The sequence below is a fragment of the Artibeus jamaicensis genome, unplaced genomic scaffold (assembly GCF_021234435.1).
Source record: "Artibeus jamaicensis isolate MK-2021 breed Jamaican fruit bat unplaced genomic scaffold, CSHL_Jam_final contig_558, whole genome shotgun sequence".
NCBI lineage: Eukaryota > Metazoa > Chordata > Mammalia > Chiroptera > Phyllostomidae > Artibeus > Artibeus jamaicensis.
In genome coordinates this window covers 3579905-3601459 of record NW_026521886.1, presented here as the reverse complement: position 1 = coordinate 3601459, position 21555 = coordinate 3579905, and the positions used below count along the sequence as shown (strand labels likewise).

Below are 21555 nucleotides of genomic sequence, written 5' to 3'. Positions count from 1 at the left end.
ATGAAAACATTTGGCGCTCATGTCCTTGATGAGCAAGAGTAGAGGAACTATTGGTGATAAGATTCAATGACTGGAGACATCCAAAGATCTTGGTGGTGTGTGATCTACTGGGTATCAAAAGCATCAATGACTGGATAATTTGGTGATCAGAGACACGGGTTACCAGTGACACCAATGACCAAGGAGGTTGGTGATCGTGGTTATAAGGGACATTGGTCATAAGGGACTTGGAAGATAAAGAGATTCAACAATCACTGATGTCAGACACTAAAGAGCTTGGTGATCATCATTTACCAGTCAAGGGTATTGGTAACCAGAGTCACTACTGACCACAATGATAGCCAGAAAATTTGATAGTAAGAGGATTCCATGATCAGGGACATTGTTGGCTACAGATGTTGGTGATTGAAAACAAATGACAAAATACATCATCAGAGACATTGATGATGAGAAATAGTATGATCAGAGCTGTTGGAGGCACATATGAGTGATCTTAACTATCACTGATTAGAAGAACACTGATCAATGACATTGGTAATCAAATTTCTTGATGGACTAAACCATTAGTGATAGAGTGATCAACATATTCATAATCAGGAACTTTGGTGGTATGACACACTGGTGATCACAGACATGTTGGATAGAAATACTGGGGAAACAGGCAGTGGTCATTAGAGGTAGTGGCAAACAGATACATTGAATAAAAATACTGGTGAACAGATATGCTGATCAGAGACATTGGTAATAAGATATTTATGATCACACATATTACTGGTGAGCAAGGACAGTCACTGGAGACACTGGTGATTCCATTTTGTGGATGTCAGTGATCAGACACAACATCCATCAGAGGCATTGATAAACTATTGGTAGTTAAGTATTGGTGATCAGTTGTTAGTAATCAAATGTCTACAGTCATAAGCTCTGGTGTGATTGTCATTAAATCATAGACATTGTCATTGATCACTGAGTACCAGTAATGGCTATCTCTGGTGACTGACATTATTGATTAGAGAGGACAGGGATCAATGACAACAGTGTTCAAAGACATTAGTGATGAGGTTTGTCAATGAATGGGAATACTGGTGACCAGATAGCTCAACAACAAAAGCTGATCACTTCCTGAGAGGAAGTGGACATGGGGTCAGTCCTTCTTGGATTCTGCAAGAGCCCCAATTGAGACCTAAAAAAATCAGTGTGTGGACCAAAGGCTGGAGAATCCACAGCTTCCTTGAGCCTCTCCAGTATCCACCCAGTCACCAGGACCCCCAGTTAGGTAATAATGTGAAAATTCAGATGGAAGCAATTCAGAAATATCAGGATCCCAGGTCCCAGCCAGACAAGGTCCCATCCCCAATTCCAGGAGTCCTTCCCTCTAAAACACTGGCCTATAGAAGCAGTTCACTTTGACTGCTAATCTCTGCACCTGAGATTCTCTTACCCCAGGAGTCCATAAGATAGGACAGAAGCATTCACAAAAAGTATTTTATTATTAACAGTATTCAGTTTAAAGGAATATAAGGATAGCATACAATTTTTGGACAATATATAAATGTTGTACATAATTAACAATAACTTAGTTCACTAATCCAAAACGAAACAAGCCAACTAAAACAGAAAAACAGAAAATACTGCCAATTCTTCTTATGTGGATGCTAATACAAAATAAGTTACTTCTGGTGGTAGTGCCCCCAGCAGCAATCGCCAGCCCTTATTGCACTTGATCAACTACACATCAGCACAATTCCTTTTTGGGGCACGGCCCTTTCCAGCCACCAAACCCCACCACTAACACACACAGAATCTAAGCTCAGACAAGATTATATACAACTGTACCTTGGGAAGGATCCAGACAGCCACAGCAAAGCAGAGCAGAATCCAGGTCTCCCGGACCCCAGCAGGGTCATGGCCTCTCCTTCAATCCTGTCTCTGACTCACACCCCTTTGCCACCTGCCAGACCAACCCCCAGAAGCCAAGGCCCTGCCTCTGGTCCCCAGTTCCCCATTCTAGGGCTGTGGGATCCAAAAACTTTTTCAAAAATAATCGCAAAGCTACAGCCTTGATTTGTAGGTTTATTCCTTTCCATAACAAAGGCTTCTGTAGCAAAATTTGACTGGACCTGAAAAGAGTTTAAAATTAAAATAACTCATCAATGAGTTAAGCTTATGCAGTTTTTTTAAAAACATTTTTTCTTTTGTTTCATAGTGGGAGGGAAGGGGTTTGAGAGGCTAGCAGAAAAAGTATGTACAGGGGTCCACCCGACAGAGTAGGCAGGCTGTGGCTCTAGTGTTAAAGGGACACAGGTCATACCAATTTCAGCTTCAGAGCCAGGGGAGCATGCTGGGAGACATTTCCCCTCTCAAGAAAATGTTGTTTCCTTCCTGTGACCCAGCCCTGGCCTGGGAATACATGTAGGACCTCCTGTGATTGTCTCTACCCTCCAGGGCCCATCAGCAGGGCACGCACTGGCTCAGCCTCTGGTAGGCTATGACCCCTTCTAGATTGGCTAGGCTCAGTCTGGGGCTCAGCATTTTAGAGAGGGAAACCTGAGGAGAAGGTGCAGGCTTAAGTCCCTCTCAAATCTGTCATTCCTCAGAATTCCTGGCAAGTTTGACAGAAGGCCAAGCTGAGGAAGATGGGGAGAGCCAGGGGTGGCTCAGACCTACCAAGTTCCTCAGTCCTTGTTAGAAAAAAGCAAAAATAAATTATTTTGCCTACTCTCTTTTTTCTAAAACTGGTTTCCTTTGTTTGTCCCCCACCCCCACCTTCTCTCTTCATAAAGTTGTCCTTTCTGCTCTCCAAACAATTGTCCGTGATGGGAACCCCAACTGGGTAGCAGCTTGGCGGTGATGATCTCTCAGTCCCACTGAGAATCTTCATAGTGACTGGTGACTGCTGAGCAGAGCACCCACAAGTGAGGCAGCAAGGGCTCAGGCTCAGGCTGGGCTGATGAAAGGCATCAGTCTTTGCAGAAGGGTAGATAGGTAAGGTTTTGGTCTACCCATCTTGGGAGCATCCAGCCTTGAGTTGCAGGCCACTCTCCTCTGCATCTATCTTTTCATCATGGAGGACTGTCCCTAGCCCATGGCAGTTACCATGCTAGATGGGTGGGGGTGGCCAAAGGAGAGGCTGGAGGAGGGATGGATGGGAGTTGGGGTGGGCAAGATGTGTCCAGAGTGGCTAAAGGGTGGGAGGTGGCCCACAGGCGCCATATGTCCAGCCAGGGCAGCAGCACTAAAGGGGGAGGCCTTCTCCTGCATACACTTGGACAGCTCCTCAAAGCACTCTGCCCCCTTCTTGTTCTTCTTGGACTTGTTGGACATCTTCCGGTTTCGAGTCTGGATCCCTTCCTTCTTCATGGTCAGTGGCCTATTCACCTAGGGACAACCACAAAGCCTTTAGGAAGTCTAGTTCCCTTCCCAAAGCAAAACCCCCAGCCTCTGCTTCAGCTTGGAGCAGACAGAGGTAAGTCAGGGCTGGGGAACCCCACCACCAAATGCCCACTGTAGTGCTGCCACCAGCACAGCCACAGTTTCAAGAAGGGTACTTATCACTGTGCGGGGATTACCTGTACCCTGCAGGGCCCTGCCCCCCATCAACACAACCAAAACACACTCCCCACATTTTTATTTTAAACAGAGGTACTGGTTGGGCCCAGCTGTGGGGAACATACTTCCAGCCAGCCTGCCCTCTCTTATGGGAGCCCTTTCTTAAGCCAAGTCAAGCTGGAGAGCAGCTGAGGCCTCTTGCCTGACAGCACAAAGAGCAGAGGTCCTTGGGGATGGGTGGGGCTAGTAGAGTGGGCAGACTTACATTGTGCAGCTTGTAGTAGAGGCCACAGGCATTGCAGACAGGGTCCCCATTGGCATTTCTGCGCCATAAGGTGGTGGTTGTCGTCTGACAATTTGCACAACAGGTGCCTGCCCTCCTGGCAGCTGACTGGTAGGGGATCAGCAGCATCAGCAGACTTGGCTTCCACTTCCCACCTCTACCAGCTCCCCAGACCCTTGTCCCACCCCCACCCTGCCCCCAACAACTTAGCCAAGGAGTGCAAATCCCTATGGGAAATCCAGACATCTCCAAGCAGTGGACATTTAGAATTCAAGATCGAGACAAACACAGAACTTTAGAATAAAGAACTCTAAGAAGCCTGATGTCACAATCAACAGGGTTGCAAGAGAGGGAAGGAAAAATCAGCCACCTCCCGGATTTGCCAAACAATCTAATTCTATAAATCGGAAACTGAGGCCCTAAGGAGGGCTTTTTAGTTTAGAAGGCTGATTTGGCCCTCCTTGAGCCCCTGGGTCTGGAGATGCTTCTGTCTTCTCGAATAGGACTCCCCTCAAAATCCATATTTCTGGGAGTGTCAGTTTCATGCCTGAGGCCAGGGCAGGGGGATCATATAGCTGCCCAGGGTGGGAATATAAAATATTCAGGGAGTCTTGCTCAAGCTGAGCTGCCCAACACTTAGCTACTACCCACATGTGACTACTTTGATTAAATTTAACAACTATTTCATAAAAGTAGAAATCCTGTTTCTTTAATTCCACTGGCTATATTTCAAGGAGTCAACAGTCATAACATTGGCTGGGTATTACCATAGTGGACCATGCAGACCTAGAACATTTCCATCATTGTAGGTTTATTGGACAATGCTGGTCTATCTATTCAGCCCCCTGTACCCCAAACCTCAGAGTTCTAACTGCCCCCAGCTCCTCAAGGAATGCAGAACAGAGGTGGTCTGGAAATGAGTGTCTGGTTCCTGGAGAAGGGAGTGACCTGCTTTTAAGGGAAGGTAAGAGGGTCTTTATTCCAGAAAGTAGATCTCTTCTCCCAGGACAACCACTGCCAACCCCACAATCACAGAATGAGTTCCCCAAGCACTTACCCGAGAACCACCAGCAGCAAGATGGGTTGTGGAAGATTGAGGCCAGCAGAGGCTAGAACGGCCCCAGGCTGGAAAGCCTGACCACAGAGGGACTGCAGCCTATGGACTGTAGCCTCTGAGCCAGGGAATGGTGAGGGTGAGTAAGCAGCCTGAAGCTGGAATTGTGACTCAGGGGCCAACACCACCTGAATCCTCACCCCACCCTCTCTGCAGGGAAAAAAAGGGGCCCCCCCAAAGTGGCGAGTGATTTAAGCCTCATAAATCACTTCACCCTGAAAAAAATATATTTATTATTCTTAGCATTTTACACATTATTTGCAAAGTGGAGAGTATTAGAAATTTCAAAACAGCCCAGCGAGAGGCAGGACTGAGCCGAGGAGAGACTCTAAAAACTAGCGGAGTCCGGAAACAGATACGCGAAGTTTCCTTATCTTTAGGCTGCAGATGTCCGGATAGGAAACTCCGGCAGGAGATCCGAAAGGGCATTTTTTTTTAATCACTCAAATGAAAATACACATTATAGGTGTCTCCATGGAAAAATAATAAAAGGCAGGTTTTTTTGGTGGTTGGTGTGTTTTATTTAAATAGGCACGAGGAGATTGTGAGAGAGCTGCCCTAAGCCACAAGGAAAATTACTTCATGGCCCTATTTTTTTTTTTTTTAAGTTAAACAGAAGCCAGAGAATGGAAGCTGGGTGCTTGGACACTCAACGTTTGGTATCATTGAGCAGAGTAGGGTAAGGGTCCCTGATGGGCTGCAGAGAAGAAAATCTGGCCTGAAAAAAAATCTGACCTGAAAAAGGGGAGACCCCAATCAACATCCAAGATATTTTAATGTTAAAAGATTTTAAGTGGCAAATCATCTGCATTTGAAGAGTTCTGTTATTTCTTAATCAACTGTCAGCTCCAGCCCAGGTAAGAATACCCCAGTTGTTTCCCACGGGCCTTCTTCCTGCACCCACTGCCTACCAGTCTCCGTTTGGGCTTGATAAGTGGCCGGTTCTGCCCGTTCATCTTGTGGTAAAGCCCGCAGGCATTGCACAGGTAATGGCCAGTGCCATCTCGCCGCCAGAGAGGAGTGGCTGTGGCCCCACAGTTGACACACTCCCGGCCTTCTGAAAGGGGACAGGGATAGACACCAAGACTATTTAGCCAACAAAGTCATGGAAGAGTCAGGTGGGCAAGCAGGCTCTTGATTATTTCTGCCAGACTGCTTCAAGGGAGGTGACTTTTAGCCCCAGCCAGGGCCAGAAGAGAGACCACGAGGATTTCCCCCAACATGAGAAGGGTTCACAGAGTAGTTTGGGGACAAATCTCCCTCTTCAAAGTTCTCTCGAAAGAAAGGGAAACAGGGACAGAGGGAGGAGCTCGGCCAGGGCTCCAGGGTTTCTCCAAAAGAAACCAGGGGAGGGTAATTAAAACACACTTTGCCAATGGGAGGACTGTGACAGGAATCGCCCAGCTTGACCTGCTTGGGCTGGGAACTACTTCAGCCCCCTTGCTAGTTCTCTTTTGTCTCTTTCCTATTCCCCCCCACCCCCCCCACCCCCCCCACCCCGCCCGCAACCACATCCGCCATCTAGCGGGGCTCTGCTCCACGTCTATGCCCTCAGCCTTTGCCCTGTCTTTCTGCTCTCAGCCAAGGGTAACGTCCTTCTTTCTCCCCAAATCCCCTCTTCGGCTGAGCCCCTACATTTCAGCCCAGGACTCAGATCGAAGTTGTTCTTTAAAGTAAAACAAATAATAAGTCCTTTTGTTTTTAGGTTAAGTGATCATTCTTTTTTTTTTTTTTGCTGTTGTTGGCTTTTTGTTTGTTTTATTTTTGTTAAAAGACCATCTGGAATTCAAATAGAATGTAAAACAAACTTGGGAGAAAAAAACTAATTAAAAGCAAGCTAGCTGGTCTGAGCAGAACAGGGATTCTGAGGTGAGACTAATATGGCTAAAAGTAGCAGCTTCAGCAATCAGGGAGGGTAGCAGCTAAAGTCATGTTACCCAGGAAATTTTCCCACATTTAGTTTAAACTAAATTCTCAATATACTGTATTTTGCTGTGTATAATGCACTCCCATGTATAATGCTCCACCCACATTTTTGGCCTAAACTTTCAGAAAAAAATAATCTTTCATTTTAAGTTTTTAATTCAATTATTTATTTATTTATATTTAGATACTCGTTTTTTGTATTACAAAGGAATTTTAGCATTTTTTAACATACTACAGTGCAAGAAATTTCACGTAAAAAATAATTACAAAACACAAGGACAGAGACAGGGTATTTCAGGTACCCTGTATTATGCACATCCTTATTTTTTCCTCAAAAATTTGAGCAAAGAAGTGAGCATTATACATGGCAAAATACTGTATACGAGCAAGAAAAGGTGTGTCCTGGACTCAGGAATAAGTTTAAAATCTTCCTTTCCCCAGCTTAAAAGAACTGAGAAGGAGGCATTGACAGCAGGACCCCCACACTAGCCACAGTGTCTGCTCTCCGATGGCCATCTTGGCCCAAGCCAGCTCCTCTTGCAAAGGTGCAGAGAGGCACCTACAGTTTCATCCCCTCACTCCAGCCTTCAGAGAGGAAAAGTGAAGGACACAGATAGCAAGCATGAATGGGTCCTAGAATTCTGCTTTGGGAAAACCACCCAAGGAGATTGGGAATCATTGAAATCCCAAGGTTGGACTGATTGAGTTGGAGAACCAGATTCCTCAAGGGTCTGGAACCTTTGGAGGATACTCACAGTAAGCACACATGCTTATAACACATGTATACACACTGAAACATGGCCTCTGTTTTTCCCTGCATACTGCATTCTCTCACATGGAATTTTCACTTAAGATTCAGGGAGGAAAACAAGGAATATCCCTCTTGTGGTCTGGTCTAGCAGTGGCTAGTGGTGTAGAATAAGGTAAGGAGTAGGGAAAGAAAGTGAAATTTGGAGGCCATCAGGAACACTTAAGATGTCTGGGGCCTCAGACATCTCTTGGGGTGTCTTAGAAGGGGACATTACTCATCCACAGATCTGGGAGACTGACACTGACCTCTCTCCCATACCACAGCTTATATCTCCCCAACCCAACCACCACCCTGCAAAGCACAAACCACCCCTATTTCCACTAGGTCCCTAGTACCTGCTTTTACCTGAGCAAGAGCGTGCCTTGCTGCGTTGCTTAGGGGTGAAGCTGGAGGCAGGGCCACCTAGGAAGCCTCCAGGATGGAAAAGTCCACTGCTGTAGTCATGGGTGGCAGCCGGCACATACGAAGGGTAGGTGGGAATGGGGTGGTGTGTGGCAGACTGGGTGCCCACAGCAGCCAGGCCTGGGCGCAGGGGGCTGCTGCTTTCTATCTTCATGCTCTCGGCCAGTGAAACTTGGTACTTGACACCATCCTTGTCCTCTCCTCTGGCTGTATTACCCACTGCGGAAGAGGAGGTTGGGGAGGCAGCCCCAGTGGTGCTGGGGTCAGGAGACACTTCCTTGGGTGGTGTAGGTGGGAAGCCAAAAACGTGGGAGCCAGAATGGGCTGCATTGGGAGTGAGGGAGGCCACAGAGCCCCCATTGCCTCCCCCACTCCCACTCCCCGCCCCTGGGTACACAGAGAGGGTGCCTCCAGGGCCTCCAGCAGCTGAGGGGTGCAGTGGTGTCTTGGAGAAGGGGCTCACGGTCCAAGGGTTGTGGTGGTGTGCTGCAGCAGCAGAGAGGGCTGCTTTACTCCCGTCCAGCCAGGGCAACCCAGGGCTATGCAACAAGTGTGGACGGCACATCTGGCCGCTGGTTAAGCGGGCTGAAGGAAAAAGGAGAGGGGTTAGGATACAGAGGGCTGGGCCCAACCAGGACACTATACACGATACACGGGACCAAAACTCACAAAGCCACCAGCAGTAACACTCTCCCCAAAAATTTAACGAGCAGCAAAAATCAGGAATGTCAATCCGGAGCGCAAAGACAAGTGACAAAGATGAAACCCCACTGGACAAAGCCTAGAGACAACCCCTACGAGCCAGCTGGAAATGGGCAAAAACCCTGTGGGACTCAGACGCCCCCACCTTTCCCGCCCCATTTCTTCGCTGTTCCAATTCCTGTGGATCCCATATCCGGGAAGCAGAAAGACGGGCCCTCCTTCCCTTCCACGCCTGGTGCGAGGTAACAGAGCTCCCAGTCACCGCCTGGCCCTGGGCTCACCGTGGGCTGGGCTGTAGGAGACGCGCGTCCGCGCGTGTGCCGGATTTGCGTAGTAGGGGTTGCCCTGTGAATCTAGGTGGTTGAAAAAGACGTCCACTTCGTCGGGAGGCAGCAGCTGCGCAGGTTCCATGTAGTTGTGCGCCAGTCCCGGGTGATGCGAGTCGGGGTGCTGTGCATTCAGCACTGCGGGGTGAGCCATCCAGCGCGGCTGCTCCGGCGTCACCTCCATAGCCAGTGGCGGAGGCTCAGGTTCGGGGAGAAGGCAGCAGCGACCCTGAGAGACAGAAGGGGGCGTGAGGGACGCAGACACAGCCTGACACCCCCAAAGTTCGGTCACGCGGCGGCCCGTGCGCTGCTTACCCCGTTGAGCTCAACCTCGGACCAGCCCCGGATGGGAGGAAAACTTAAAGCTCAAAACGAAAGGAAGGTGGGGGAGAGGATTCAGCTGTGCACACTCACGTGGTGACCTCTGGTCCCAGAGTCACACACCTGTGCACACAGGGGCACACACAAGAACGAGGTCCTATACTAATTACCCCCAAAATGCACGAACAGTCGCACTTTAGTCAGAAACTCACACTGAACTTCCACCATCCTGGTTCGCAAACACAGAAACAGACTAAAAGTTGGAGACAGGTTCCTGGGGAATCCACTAGAGCACATGATCCCAGCAATACCCACACACCTATACTTTGCGCCAGATACACTTACTGACTTTGTCCCCTCCCCCGCACCCAACAGGCACACTCTGAGAGCCAGCTGCCCGAGCACACTCCAAGGCAGCACAATCTGCACCTCTCGTTTAGGCACACCAAAACATTCACCCCCAGCAGCGCCTCGGCCTTGTGCCCCTGCAGAGACATCTCAGAGCTTGGCACGCCCAACACTCCCAGTCAGCCCTCGAACCCCAAACTTACAGACACAGAGCCACGGAGAGACACGGCTTCAGATGGGGGGCAACACCGTAGAAGCCCCCGGAGTGAAGGGGCTAGGGGCAGAGGGCCAGGAGGCTGGCGTGGCTCACTGGGTAGGATTGGGGGACAGCGAACGCCTCGGCCTCAGGCGCGCCCGGCTGAGGGCCCTCTGCATCCTCCGACCGCCCTGGCGCCAGCTTGAGACTCCAGCACAGACATGAAGCTGGAGCCGCGCACGCCTAAGAAGCCCGCGCCAGCCAATCATCTCCGCACGCTGCCCAGCCTCCGCCCACCATTGGCTGTGCCTTCAACTCCCGGCCTGGCCGACTAGCTGACTGACCCGCCGGCGGGCCCCCTCCTTCCTTGGGTGCCCTCCCAGGGCCCTCCCTGAGGCCCCTGCAGCCACCCCCTCCAGCCTCACCTCGAAGGCTGACCCCTGCGCCCCTCATACGGACATTCCTGGGTCCCCCTAATTTCTGGGACCTCCTCCAGTAACTAACCTCTAACTGGGGCCCCCTCCATAGAAGCCCTTGCCATGCACTCTATGGGTGTCCAGGTGACCCCCTCCGCGGGACTCCAGCCCTTCCACTTTCTCGGATCTCACCTCACCTCCTTTACCATCGAACGTGGCTAGTTGAAGCCCAACTACCTACCCAGACCGTTCTCTCCTCTAACTCGCGGCAGGGGTGGGGGGAGGAGCGAGGACAGCTCCCGGACACCAGGAGCGCTGAGGGGCCGAACTGTGGGGTCCCAGTGGGCACCCGGGCCTCAGATACGAAGCCACTTAGAACTGTGCTTGACCCCAGTGGAGGTGGTTCAGCCTAAGGCTCCAGAGAAGGGGAAGGGGTGTCCCCTTCCCGGGCGTGGTCTTCGAAGACCAACAGGCCGAACTGCCAGAGGCGAGGCCTTGGTGACCCAGACTGGCGCCGGCGCCGGCTGAGGCTTGAAGGAGACGCCTCCGGGCAGAAGAAGGCATTTTTTTCCTCCTGGAGTTCCCTGAGGTGGCCCCGGGGAGAGGTAGAACTCTGTCCTCTCAGTCACCTAGGACTGTTCTCCATACACCCCCAGGCCAGAGATCCAGCTCTGTGGGTCAGTTGGGCCCGGTGCACAAATCTCGCTCTCTCGCCATTGTACAGACAGAAGAGAACAAGGCTCGGAGGGAGCCTATGGCCGGGGTGGGGGTAGGGAGGGGTCGGGAACAAAGAAATTTGGGGGGACTTAGGTACAGGGTTTATGGGGGGTAATCAACGTCCTCCAGCCCCTCTCCTCTCGCTGGGTCCACCGCTGTCGGGGTAGATGCCCAGAGGGATCCCAGTCAAGTCTGGGACTGAGGGGAGGGCGGGCCCGGGCCACCCCCGGGAGGGTGGGGGGAGGGGCGGCGGGATTGACAGTCAGTAATTGGGTAACTGGAAGCTGCTTCTTCGGCCGGACAGCCCCGCCACCGCGACGCCGGGCCCCTGACGTCACCCGATTCGCCAGGAAATGAACTTTTTAATAATCCTAGAGGGAAGAAAGCCCTGGGTCCCCTCGGCTCCGGGGGCACCTGGCCCGGCCCAGATTCAAGCGCATGCCTCCGTCTTCCTCTCTCAGTGTGACTCTGGGCAGCTTCACGGGGTCGCGGGCTGGAACCCGGGGCTCCTCCTGCCTCTGCGTCTCGCGGTGACGCAGGTAAAGGCGCTGGGCTGGGGCGCAGAACCCCATCCGTCTGGCGCGTCCCGGCCCTAAGACACCCGTCTGCCCGGACCCGCCGCTGTGCCTTCCGCTCCGCTCCATTGTGGCGCGCGCGGGGCCCCGGCTTCACGGAACTAGAGAAGGAGAGTAGGCCAGCGCCCGCAGGGTAGGACGCTCACGGGTCCGGAGCAGGAGAGTGAGGCTGCGGGCGCTGGACCTCGCAGCCTCGTCAGGCAGGTGAGTGGTCTCCGCGCCTCCTAGTCCGCATCCCCACAATGCGGGAGGTAGGACCCGGACCCGCTGTCTCTCCGTACACGCCTGTCTCACCTCCTAGTCTTTAGCTTACTATTCTTCATCAACGCGTAAAATGCCTCGAACCTGTTTTGTGTCCCCGGAGCGTCACGGAATTTCTCAAAGACAACAAGACCCCAGGGACAATCGCCCTTGTCAGGCAAGGCTGCCCCACTCCATCTCGAATCCCGGGACCCAGCGTGAGAGGCCGCCGGCCCGCCGGCCGGTCGCGGGGCTTTTAACGCCGGAGCGTAACAGAACCTTCCCTCGGGGCGACGATCGGCGCCTCCGTTGGCAGGGAGGTGGCCACTCGGAGTGCTCGGAAAAGTAGGTAATTCGCTCTTCCTCTCGAAGGCGAGGTTCAAATTATCCCTCGGCTGGGTGGGTGTGCCGTTTTATCACCGGGAGCTCGGCTTCAAGCTCCTCCGGAGCGACGTGAAGCCCCTCCGGGCCAGCGTTCTGGTCACCGCAAGAACAGAGGTGGCGGGCCGGACCGGGCCCCCTGCCGGGCCCTTCGCGAGAGCGGCCGCCGGCCAGCCTAGCGCAGAAGGGAGCGCAGGCGGGGATTTAATTACCCTGCTGGGCGGCTCAGAAAATCGCCGCGCAGAGGAGCTGAGCAGGGAAGTTAAGCAATGCTTGAGCAGGGGTCCCAGGAGATCCTCACCAGCCTCTCTTCCCGCATTCCCGGCCTGGGGGGGGGAGGAAAGGGAGCCTCGCCAGGTTTCCTGAGGCCCTGGGATTGCCGTCCTGGAAAAGCAGGCAAGCAGCTGGCTTGGCCGAGGCCTCCACGTTAATTGGAGCATCTGCGTTGGACCCGGGACTGCCGTGTTCTCCCGCAGGAACGAACCCGTCTGGGAGAGAAAAGAGGGGCGCCAGGCAGCAGGGCACCCAGTCGCCCAATAAAAGGGGGTGTTCGTGCGTGTATGTCTATGCCAGGCAGACAGACCGACACTAGCCAGGCGCCTCGCTCACTAGGCAGCGGAGACCATCCTATCCCTTCTGAAAAAAAAAAAAAAAAACCGTCTTGGGAGGGAGAGGGGAAGCCTCCACAATCCACAAAGGTCGTGAGGCCAACCTCTGCCTAAGGAAGGCAGATATATTTCTGTCACAGCCTCGGATTTTGGGGTCTCCCTCTTTCTTTTTTCTTTTTGTTTATTCTCAAGATTTGTTGCAAAGGCAGCTGCTGCCCTCCCATCGCACTCAGATGTTGTGTGGTAGCAAGGTTTCAGAAAGGACTGGGAAAGTGCAAGGACAAAACTGAATTTTCTGACGGCTTTCCACGTGACCCAAGTTGCCCTGGCAGAGTGTGTATGGGTGCAGCCTGAGATACTCCCATCAGGGAGTTGGGGACTCTGGGATCCCAAGCCTGGTTCTATAGCGCCTCACTGGCCTGAGGTTGGCTCTCGGCTACCTAGGTTTTACCAGCCCCACATAGTTCTACCTTCTAAGTCCTTTGTTTAAACTTCCCTTATCAGATGCTGTCCCTCTAGGACCTAAGTTTGCCCTCTTTGTAACCTAATTCTTTTGGCCTTTTCCCATGAGCACCTAATTCCCTGGCAGTGAGAAGGGGTGGGGGTGGGGGGGCAAAGAAATCCGTTTGTTGAGGGACTGCCTTCCATAGGAACATTTAATTTGCAGCACAGAGGCCTCCCAGACCCACACTGGCAATGTGCCTTGAAGGGTACCAAGAAAGGAAGTCAGGCCTCTAAAGAGGGTTCAAGAATCCCCTTTAGGGCAAAGCCTCAGATCTGCTCAGGTCACAGCTATCCTTTCAGATGCGATTCCCCAACAGGGCTCCAACAGCTTCTCCTGTTCTTTGGGTATTACCCGCAGCCCCTCCAAATATGATGATGGTTCCCTCTCTTCTGACCTCCACTCTGGCCCTCCCACCCCACACGTCTTCTGAGCCCCTTTGAATCGTAAGTACAGGGACCCAACGTTCTAGACGCCTGAGCGCCTGGGGTAGAGGCACCTCGGACATCCTGCATCTCCTTACTAGGTTCTAACCCTATAATCAAGCAGGGCAGCTTCCCGCAGAGGTCCTGATGAGATGGCCTCCTCCCGGAACAGCCACAGTTTATTCAGAGGGCCCAGCGGCCCAGCTGCACAACTAGTAAATCAGTTTCGTTAGACCCAATTTGTTTGCAGTTTGTCAACCCGGGTGGGAAACCGCTCCCGACGCCTGTGCAGCCGCACTGTCCCTAACCTGTTTCTGGAGTCCTGCTTACTCACTCATAAACGAATCCCAGCGCGAGGTGCCTGCGTAGACCCAGAGCTCACCGCCAGATGTTCCCAACCCTGGCCAGGAGACGTGGCTTTTTCCAAAACAACGAATTTCCTTCCGTGTTTTCCGGGAAAGGAGCGGCTACCACACCCGGGGGCCCTGAATGCCGGAACTTTCTTCTCGCGGTTGGGCCGACCTGGAGTTCAAGCTTGGCCTCGGCGAAAGGAACCTAAGTACGGGTCGTTCAGTCAAACCCAGACCGCGGTCTACGCCTCCCGACGGCAGATCCCCGAGCCCGCGGTGGCCCCATTCTTACTGGAATCCTACTAAAAGGTTTCTGACACCGGTTTGGAGCAAGGGCGGGAGACCTTAAGACCAGGCACTCTCCCAACCCGAGCCCCGATCACACAGGATAAAGGGCCGCGGAAGGCGGCTCTCGGAGGGCACACGTAGGAGCAAAGCTGGGTTAAGCCGCGCAAAGCCGCTCACGGGACCTGCGGGCAGGTGCAGACTCGGCTCCGCAACCGGGCTCCGTGCCGTTCGCCACCGCGGCCCGGAGGTGGGGGGAGGCCTAGACAAAGGCTCCAGCTCCAGGGCCAGGAGAGCACTTTGTGAGGCTCTAGGAATAACTGGGGCTCGAGGCCTTTGGCTCCGTCTGAGAAATGAAAAGGCGAGAGGCCCGAGGTGGGCTTGCTGTTCCCTCAGGTTTAGACACCTATGACATCCATAGGTAAGGTGGCTGGTAGGGTGAACCTGAAGGACCACCATTTCAGGAGTCACAGGCAAACCGTGCAATTAGGGTGCCGGATGAACCGAACCTGGGGGCTGGAAGGACCTTGATCGAGCTAGGAGGGGGGCACTCACCGAGCGAGGTGCGGCCGGGGGCGGCCCCGGGCGGATAGGGTCGAAGCGGAGCGGGGCGCACGGCCAGATCGTGCTTTTAGGGGCCCACCGGACCAGCACGGCTGGCTGCGTTCACCAGCCGGGCCTGAGCAGCGAGCTGAGCGGCGAGTAAGCGGCAGGCCGCTTTTGTTCGGTTGGTGGCCGACTCAGGCCGGCCGGGGATAAAGGCGTTGGCAGCTTGGAGATAGAGGCTTGAGCCGCAAGCCCTGGTGGCGCTGGCCTCCCTACTTCTCGCTCCAGCTGTCTCTCCCCAGAGCTTCGGCGACCGCTGCTTTTTATTTCGACAGCACTTTGAGGGGGCGGGAGCGCTGCAGGGGAGTAGGAGGGTGCCCAGGATTCTGTTTCCCTTCTCCCTAGTCCAGATACCCACGGTGGACCAAAGGCTAACAGGTACACAAGAGACACACACCCTGATCAGCCATACTCCGCCCTTGCACGGAAACACATACTTGCATTCCTGCTCTCAGGGATGCACGCTCAGAAAGCCTGGACGTCTCCAGAGACTCTCCCCGGGTACCCTCTGGAGCAATCGGCACACACGTACACAGATGGTCTGCTCTGCCTTCCCTAATCCACTTCCAATAGTGTTCGAAAGGGCACATTTGTGCACACAGGTTATCACCGCACACAGCTGTGGCTTCGTGGACAGCCTCAGTCAGGAGATCTAGGTCATACACGCACACGTGCACACACTCAAATGTAGCTTAACACTCTTGCACACCACCTCCTTCACTTCCAGGCTGATTTGGCTAAGTATAGTCACATCCCCTCTCCCTTCCCACCTATACCTCACCTCTCGATCACCCAACTTCAGAGCAGAAAAGAGCCTTTTAGGAGTGCAGTTTGAGGAGTCTACTTCAACAGGAGGGTGGAGGCAGGGAGTAGAGGGCTTGTCCTGGGAAGGTTGAATGTAAGAATTAGCATATGTGGGTCTTCACCTTAAGAAGGCTCCTGAGTTTGTGAGATAGTCCTTCAACTTCCAAAACCCCTACCATGAAATTGAACCTTGAATCCCTCCCTGCTCCCATGCCAGCTGCCCAGGAGAGCGAAAGTGATCTCGGTATCTTGGGCCCAAAGAGAAAGTGTTTTGCCTTGGAAAGACTGAGAAGTCTGTGGTCCTAGGAAACTAGTATACTCAGGTGTGCCTAGAGAAGAGTGTCTCCCGCCCCCCAGCTCTGTGGTCACCTACAATCTGAGGGTCTTTCTTTGAAGCTGGTGGTGACTGTGTTGCATGTGTATGTGCTTTAAGAACGCAGGAGAATGTCTGTCCCGAGTGCCCATGTGTCTGAGCATTTGTGATGTGAGCACATGAGAAGGCTGCAGAACTGAATATATTAGTATGTCCACTTCTTTCCATGGTCCTTGAGGGCTTGTGTATTGTGAGTCCGTGAGAGTTTGTGTGGGGTCTCCGAGAGTTTATGTATTGTGTGTGGCTCTTTCAGAGTGTGTTGCAATATGTGTACATGGAAGAGTGTATCTCTGAGAACTGGTGTAAATGGAACTGGATGTATGTTCCTGTGGCGGTGTATCTCTGAGATCATTGTGTACATGAATCATGTGATAGGAAGTAACTATTTCCAAATATTTGTCGGTAAATTGGTTTGTGTCCTTGCGTGGGTCCATAGCAGTGGGTGTTTAGGTATCCTGTGTCTATGAATCAGGAGTGTGCATGTATCTGTTTTTAATACATAGCTATGGGTGTGTATCACTGTTTTTTTGAACTGATGGTGGAAGGATGGAGAGTATATCCAAGTTGTCTGCATATCTGTGTATAGCTCCATGTATGAACTGATGTGTGTTGGGGTGAGCATGTGTGTCTATGAATATATCTTTAAACTATGTGTTTCTCTACATAGTGTTACCCCGTGTCTATGTCCATGGAGGAGTGTATCCTTGAGTGATTCACAGTATTTGTATCTTCTCAGATCACCACCCTCAGTACCTTTCCTAACCAGCAGGGCAGGCAGCCCGTGGAGCTCCAGGGTTCCATTTGCCAGAGCACTTTCTATATGTCTGTCTGTCTGTCTGTGGGAGGGGCAGATGAATTGATAAGGCTTATCTCCTAACACCAGGGCCATGCTGAATAATTGCTCTAATGAGGTGGACTTGCCAAGACCACTTTCTCCCAAGACCCACACCCACAGTGGGGAAGGGCACAGGGAAGCCAGTCCTGGTGTACAAGTGCAAGCCTCCCCTGCACCCTTAATCTAGCAGGGCCTGAGTATCCACAGAGCCTTTTCTAGTTCTGTCTTGTTTCCTCAGCGAGTGATGGGGATTCCAGGTCTTACATCACCCCACACCACCTACTAGCTCCCTGCTTTCCTGGGCTGGCCAGAGCCCACTGGAGCTTCCCAGCCTCTGATTTTTGATGATGAACATGGCTTTGAGAGGGCAGGAATTCTGAGGCCAGGAGGTGGGGGACCCTCAGGGGTATAGGGAATTGAGAGACACAGAGGCCTGGTGAAGAGGGACAAGACCAGAAGACCCAAGGACATTTTAAAAACTGATAGTGATAGACAGAGACAGTTGTGGGAGGTAGAGAGATGGGGTAGAGACACTCAGGGACAGGTAGAAACAAAAAACTAAAAAGTGGCAAAACAGATCAGAGAGGTAGAAACAAAAGCAGTGAAAGTGTTAACCAGAAAAAGATGTGGACAAAGAGGAGAGAGATACAAACAGGAGACAGAGGGAATCAAGACAATAGGACAATAGGAAGGACCTAGAAAGAAGAAGAAGGAAGGAAGGAGGACATGGGAGATGGTCTGGGCAAGAGAGACAAACTGAAATAGAGAAAGCCAGGGGCTCAGCAGTGCCGATCACCAACAAAAGCACAGGAGACCAAGTGCCAGGTGTGGGGCATAAGTGCAAAGCCGGCAGGCTGGGTGGGGTTGGGGAGGTGAGGAGCGGGGCTTGGGGGGGGCGGGGGTTGCGCTGCTGTCCCGGTAATTTTTCATCTCCACCAGCTAATCTTTGTTCCTGGCGAAGATAATGAATAGCCAATCGTTATCTGCTCGGCTGCCGGAGGCTGCCGGAGAATGGGGTTGTACAGGGCTGGGAATTGTTTCCAAAGTGCTGCAGAATAAATGGTGTTCCTTATCTCTGCCTTCCAGATTATCGGAGCCCTTTCAGAGCGGGCACAACAAATGCACCCGCCATCGAATGCATCATTTACCACCGCAGATCCTCGAGCTGATGGGCAGGCAGATAGCAGTCTGCAGGGGGCACGCCAGGCGCCTGGTGGCAGCGCTGCTTGACTGTCAGAGGCAGTGGGGGGCAGGGCAGGAAGAGGGGGAAGACCCGAGTCTCCCAGTGTGTCCAGTCTGTTTGATTGGACATGTGAGTGTGCCAGTTGGTGGGCACTGAACAAGCAAAGGTGTTGATGTGCATGCAGGTACATCAAACAAGTGTGCTACAAGAAAGTTCACATGTGCAAGCTCGTGCACACATGTGTGGTGGGCATGTGTGCTGTGCCTGAGGACGAGTCTGAGGGTGCACAGAGGAAGGGTTATTGCATGTGAGTGTGTGGGCATGCATGTCACTGGGGGGATACGTGTGTTAAGGAGTGGAGGTGCAAGTGGTATCCACTTCTTTGGGTATCCTCAAAGAAGTTTAGGAGTGCACACAGGATGTGCTGTCACCTTCCAATCAGGCAAGTGTGAATATGTATATTTAGACATAGTCGTGTTACTCTTCTGAATGTTGTGTGCCTGCAGATGTCCCACCCTACTCTGTGTTTTAGGGGTATGCATGCTTGTAAGCATGTACATCCATGCACACTTGTGACTGTGCAAGTGTCAGTGTTCAGCCCAGTGTGTGCCTTGGGGTGTGCACAGATCTGCGTCAGGGTAGTCCTGTCTTTGTGAATCTAGAGAGAGGCAAGTGGTAAGGGTGGTGTTGGGCCCTGAGCCTGTGCTTGCGTGTGTAGGCTTAGGGCTGAGCACAGGAGCTGGGGTACCTCTGGAGCTTGGGAAAGAAAAAGCCGAAGGGAGAGAATAGTGTGTTTGTATTTGATAGACTCCACAATGGAAGGAGTGGGATGTGCCATTTAACATGATTATAACAGGAAATGGGTGTGCAGGTATGTAAGGGAGAGGGGTTTTCAGAGGAGTTTAGGAACATCCAGGGATCCTAACTAGCCTCATAGCCTAAGGGAGCGCCTCCTACCAGTGGTCCCAGAGCCTCCACACCCGGGATCTTGGGTAAGAGGGAACCGAGCTCTGCAGCCCGAGGTACTCTGCTCGGTGAGTGACACCAGCCGTTGACAAATGCAGTATTTTTCCAGGCTCCTGCCCCACCCGTGGTCCTCTTGGCGACACAAACAGCTCAACAGCCATTTTTCCTAGCTCCTGGGAGTCTGTTATATCGCGGGATTAACTATTCTTGAGTCAGGTCAAACCCCAAGTCACACCACCCGAGGCGTGGGCCCCGCCCCTCGATCCGCAGCCTCACCTTGCGAGAGTACAGGGAAGGGACTTCCACGTCCAGCAGCATCCCTTTTGCAGGCGCAGAGCGCCACCTGGCGGCCGCGGGCACAGGGAGGGGTGACGCCAAGGCCTGGTGGCCTGGGCAGAAGAGGTGGGACTGGGGTCTCTTCCTCCAGAAGCAGGAGCTTTGTTTTGTTACTGCTGTCTCGCCAGGGCAGGACTGGCAGGCAGTAGATGCTCACCAAGTATTTGTTGGAAGGAAGGAAGGGAGGCAGGGAGGGCAGAAAATTATGGATGTGACAAAGTGAATGATCACACAGCTTTGTTGTCTAGAAATAATTTCTTGGAAGTATCCACTGAATTTAGAATAAAAGCCAAACTCCTTTGGAACCTATATAATCACTGCTCAGACCTGGTTTCCCCATTTGTGCTCCAGCCACAGTGACATTTTTGTTCTCTGAATAGGGACTTTGTAGCTGCTATCCTCTCTACCTGAGTGTGTTCAGCCTCTGCTCAGGTATCAGCCTTCAGAGAGCAAAGTCAGTCTGCCCTACCTTTTTCAGTTTATACTATATATTTCTTTTTAAGTATATTTTATTGATTATGCTATTACAGTTGTTCCATTTTTTATCCCCTTTATCCCTCTCTGTCCTGTACCCCTCCTCCTTACAGTATTCCCCCCACCCCCCACCCAAGTTCATGTCCATGAGTCATACATAAAAGTTCTTTGGCTTCTCCATTTCCTATACTATTCTTTTTTTTTTTAATTATATTATTATTGTTCAATTACAGTTGTCTGTGCTTACCCTCTACCACTACCCCCACCCCTGCCAAAATCACCTCCTTCCCTTGCTTCTACCCCCCTCGTTGGTTTTGTCCATGTGTCCTTTATAGTTGTTCCTAAAAACCCTGGCCCTGTTGTCCCCTCCCACCTCCCCTCTGGTTAGTGTCAGATTGTTCTTTTTTTTCTCAATAATTTTATTTAGTTATTTTTCAAGTACAGTTTTTTGCCTGTTTCTCCCATCCCAGCCCCCCACCCCATGCTCCCCACCTCCCTGCCATTTCCCCCCCCCCCCCCAATTCTCATCCCTGTGTCCTTCATATTTGCTTCTCCAAATCCCTCCCCTTTTTCCCCCTTAAATTCTTTTCCCTCTCCCCTCCGGTCACTGTCCCCTTGTTCTCTATTTCAGTGTCTTTGTTTTTATTCTGCTTGCTTGTTTGTTTTGTTGTTTAGCTTCCTGTTAAAGGTGAGATCCTATGGTATTTGTCTTTCAACCCCTGGCCTATTTCACTCAGCATAATGCTTTCCAGTTCTATCCATGTTGTTGCAAAGGGTAGGAGCTCCTTCTTTCTCTCTGCTGCATAGAATTCCATTGTGCACCACAATGTTCATAGCAGCACAATTTACAATAGCCAAGAGTTGGAAGCAACCAAGGTGTCTGTCAGTAAATGAATGGATCAAAAAATTGTGGTACATATACAGATCGTTCTTAATTTCAATGTCACTGCTTATATTTTGCTTGCTTTATTCTTTTGTTGATTAGGTTCCAGTTAAAAGTGAGGTCATACGTATACTATATATTTCTTTTATAGTGCTTAGCACCTTTTAAAACCATCTGTCTCACTATGGCCAGGTGGCTTAGTTGGTAGGAGAGTGTACCTTACACCAAAAGGTTGAAGGTTCAATCCTGGGTCAGGGCACACAGGCAATTGATAGATGTCTCTCTCCCACTCTGTCAAATCAATACATATATACTCTGGCAAGAATTTTTTTAAAGATTTTAAAATTTCATCTTTAGAGAGAGGGTGAGGAAGGGAGAAAGAGAGGAAGACATATCAATGTGTGGTTGCCTCTAGTGCGCCCCCTGCCCAGGACCTGGCCCACAACCCAGGCATATGCCCTGACTGGGAATTGAACCTGTGACCTCTTGATTTGCAAGCCAACATTCAATCCACTGAGCCACACCAGCCGGGGCCTCTGGTGAGAATTAAAAAAATAAAACAAAATCATCTTGTTTTTCTCTGTCTTTGCTTGTTGTGGACTTCCCTGGATAGAATGC

The 21555-nt window shown here is 51.6% G+C and overlaps 1 protein-coding gene across 3 annotated transcripts; it reads right to left on the bottom strand.

Annotated features, from left to right (window-relative positions):
- Positions 1-1518: 1518 nt before the first annotated feature.
- GATA2 (GATA binding protein 2) lies at positions 1519-15300 on the bottom strand. 3 transcript variants are annotated; one of them, XM_037139656.2, is made up of 6 exons: positions 15033-15300; positions 9069-9342; positions 8029-8670; positions 5858-6003; positions 3815-3940; positions 1519-3378 (listed from the first exon to the last, which is right to left on the bottom strand). In XM_037139656.2, exons 2-6 carry the CDS (start codon positions 9295-9297, stop codon positions 3079-3081), a joined length of 1443 nt encoding a protein of 480 aa, XP_036995551.1. In that variant the 5' UTR covers positions 9298-9342; positions 15033-15300; the 3' UTR covers positions 1519-3078. The 3 variants fall into 3 exon arrangements, with proteins under 3 accessions (XP_036995551.1, XP_036995552.1, XP_036995549.1); XM_037139657.2 differs by lacking the exon at positions 15033-15300 and adding an exon at positions 14177-14258; XM_037139654.2 differs by lacking the exon at positions 15033-15300 and adding an exon at positions 9986-10344.
- Positions 15301-21555: the final 6255 nt, after the last annotated feature.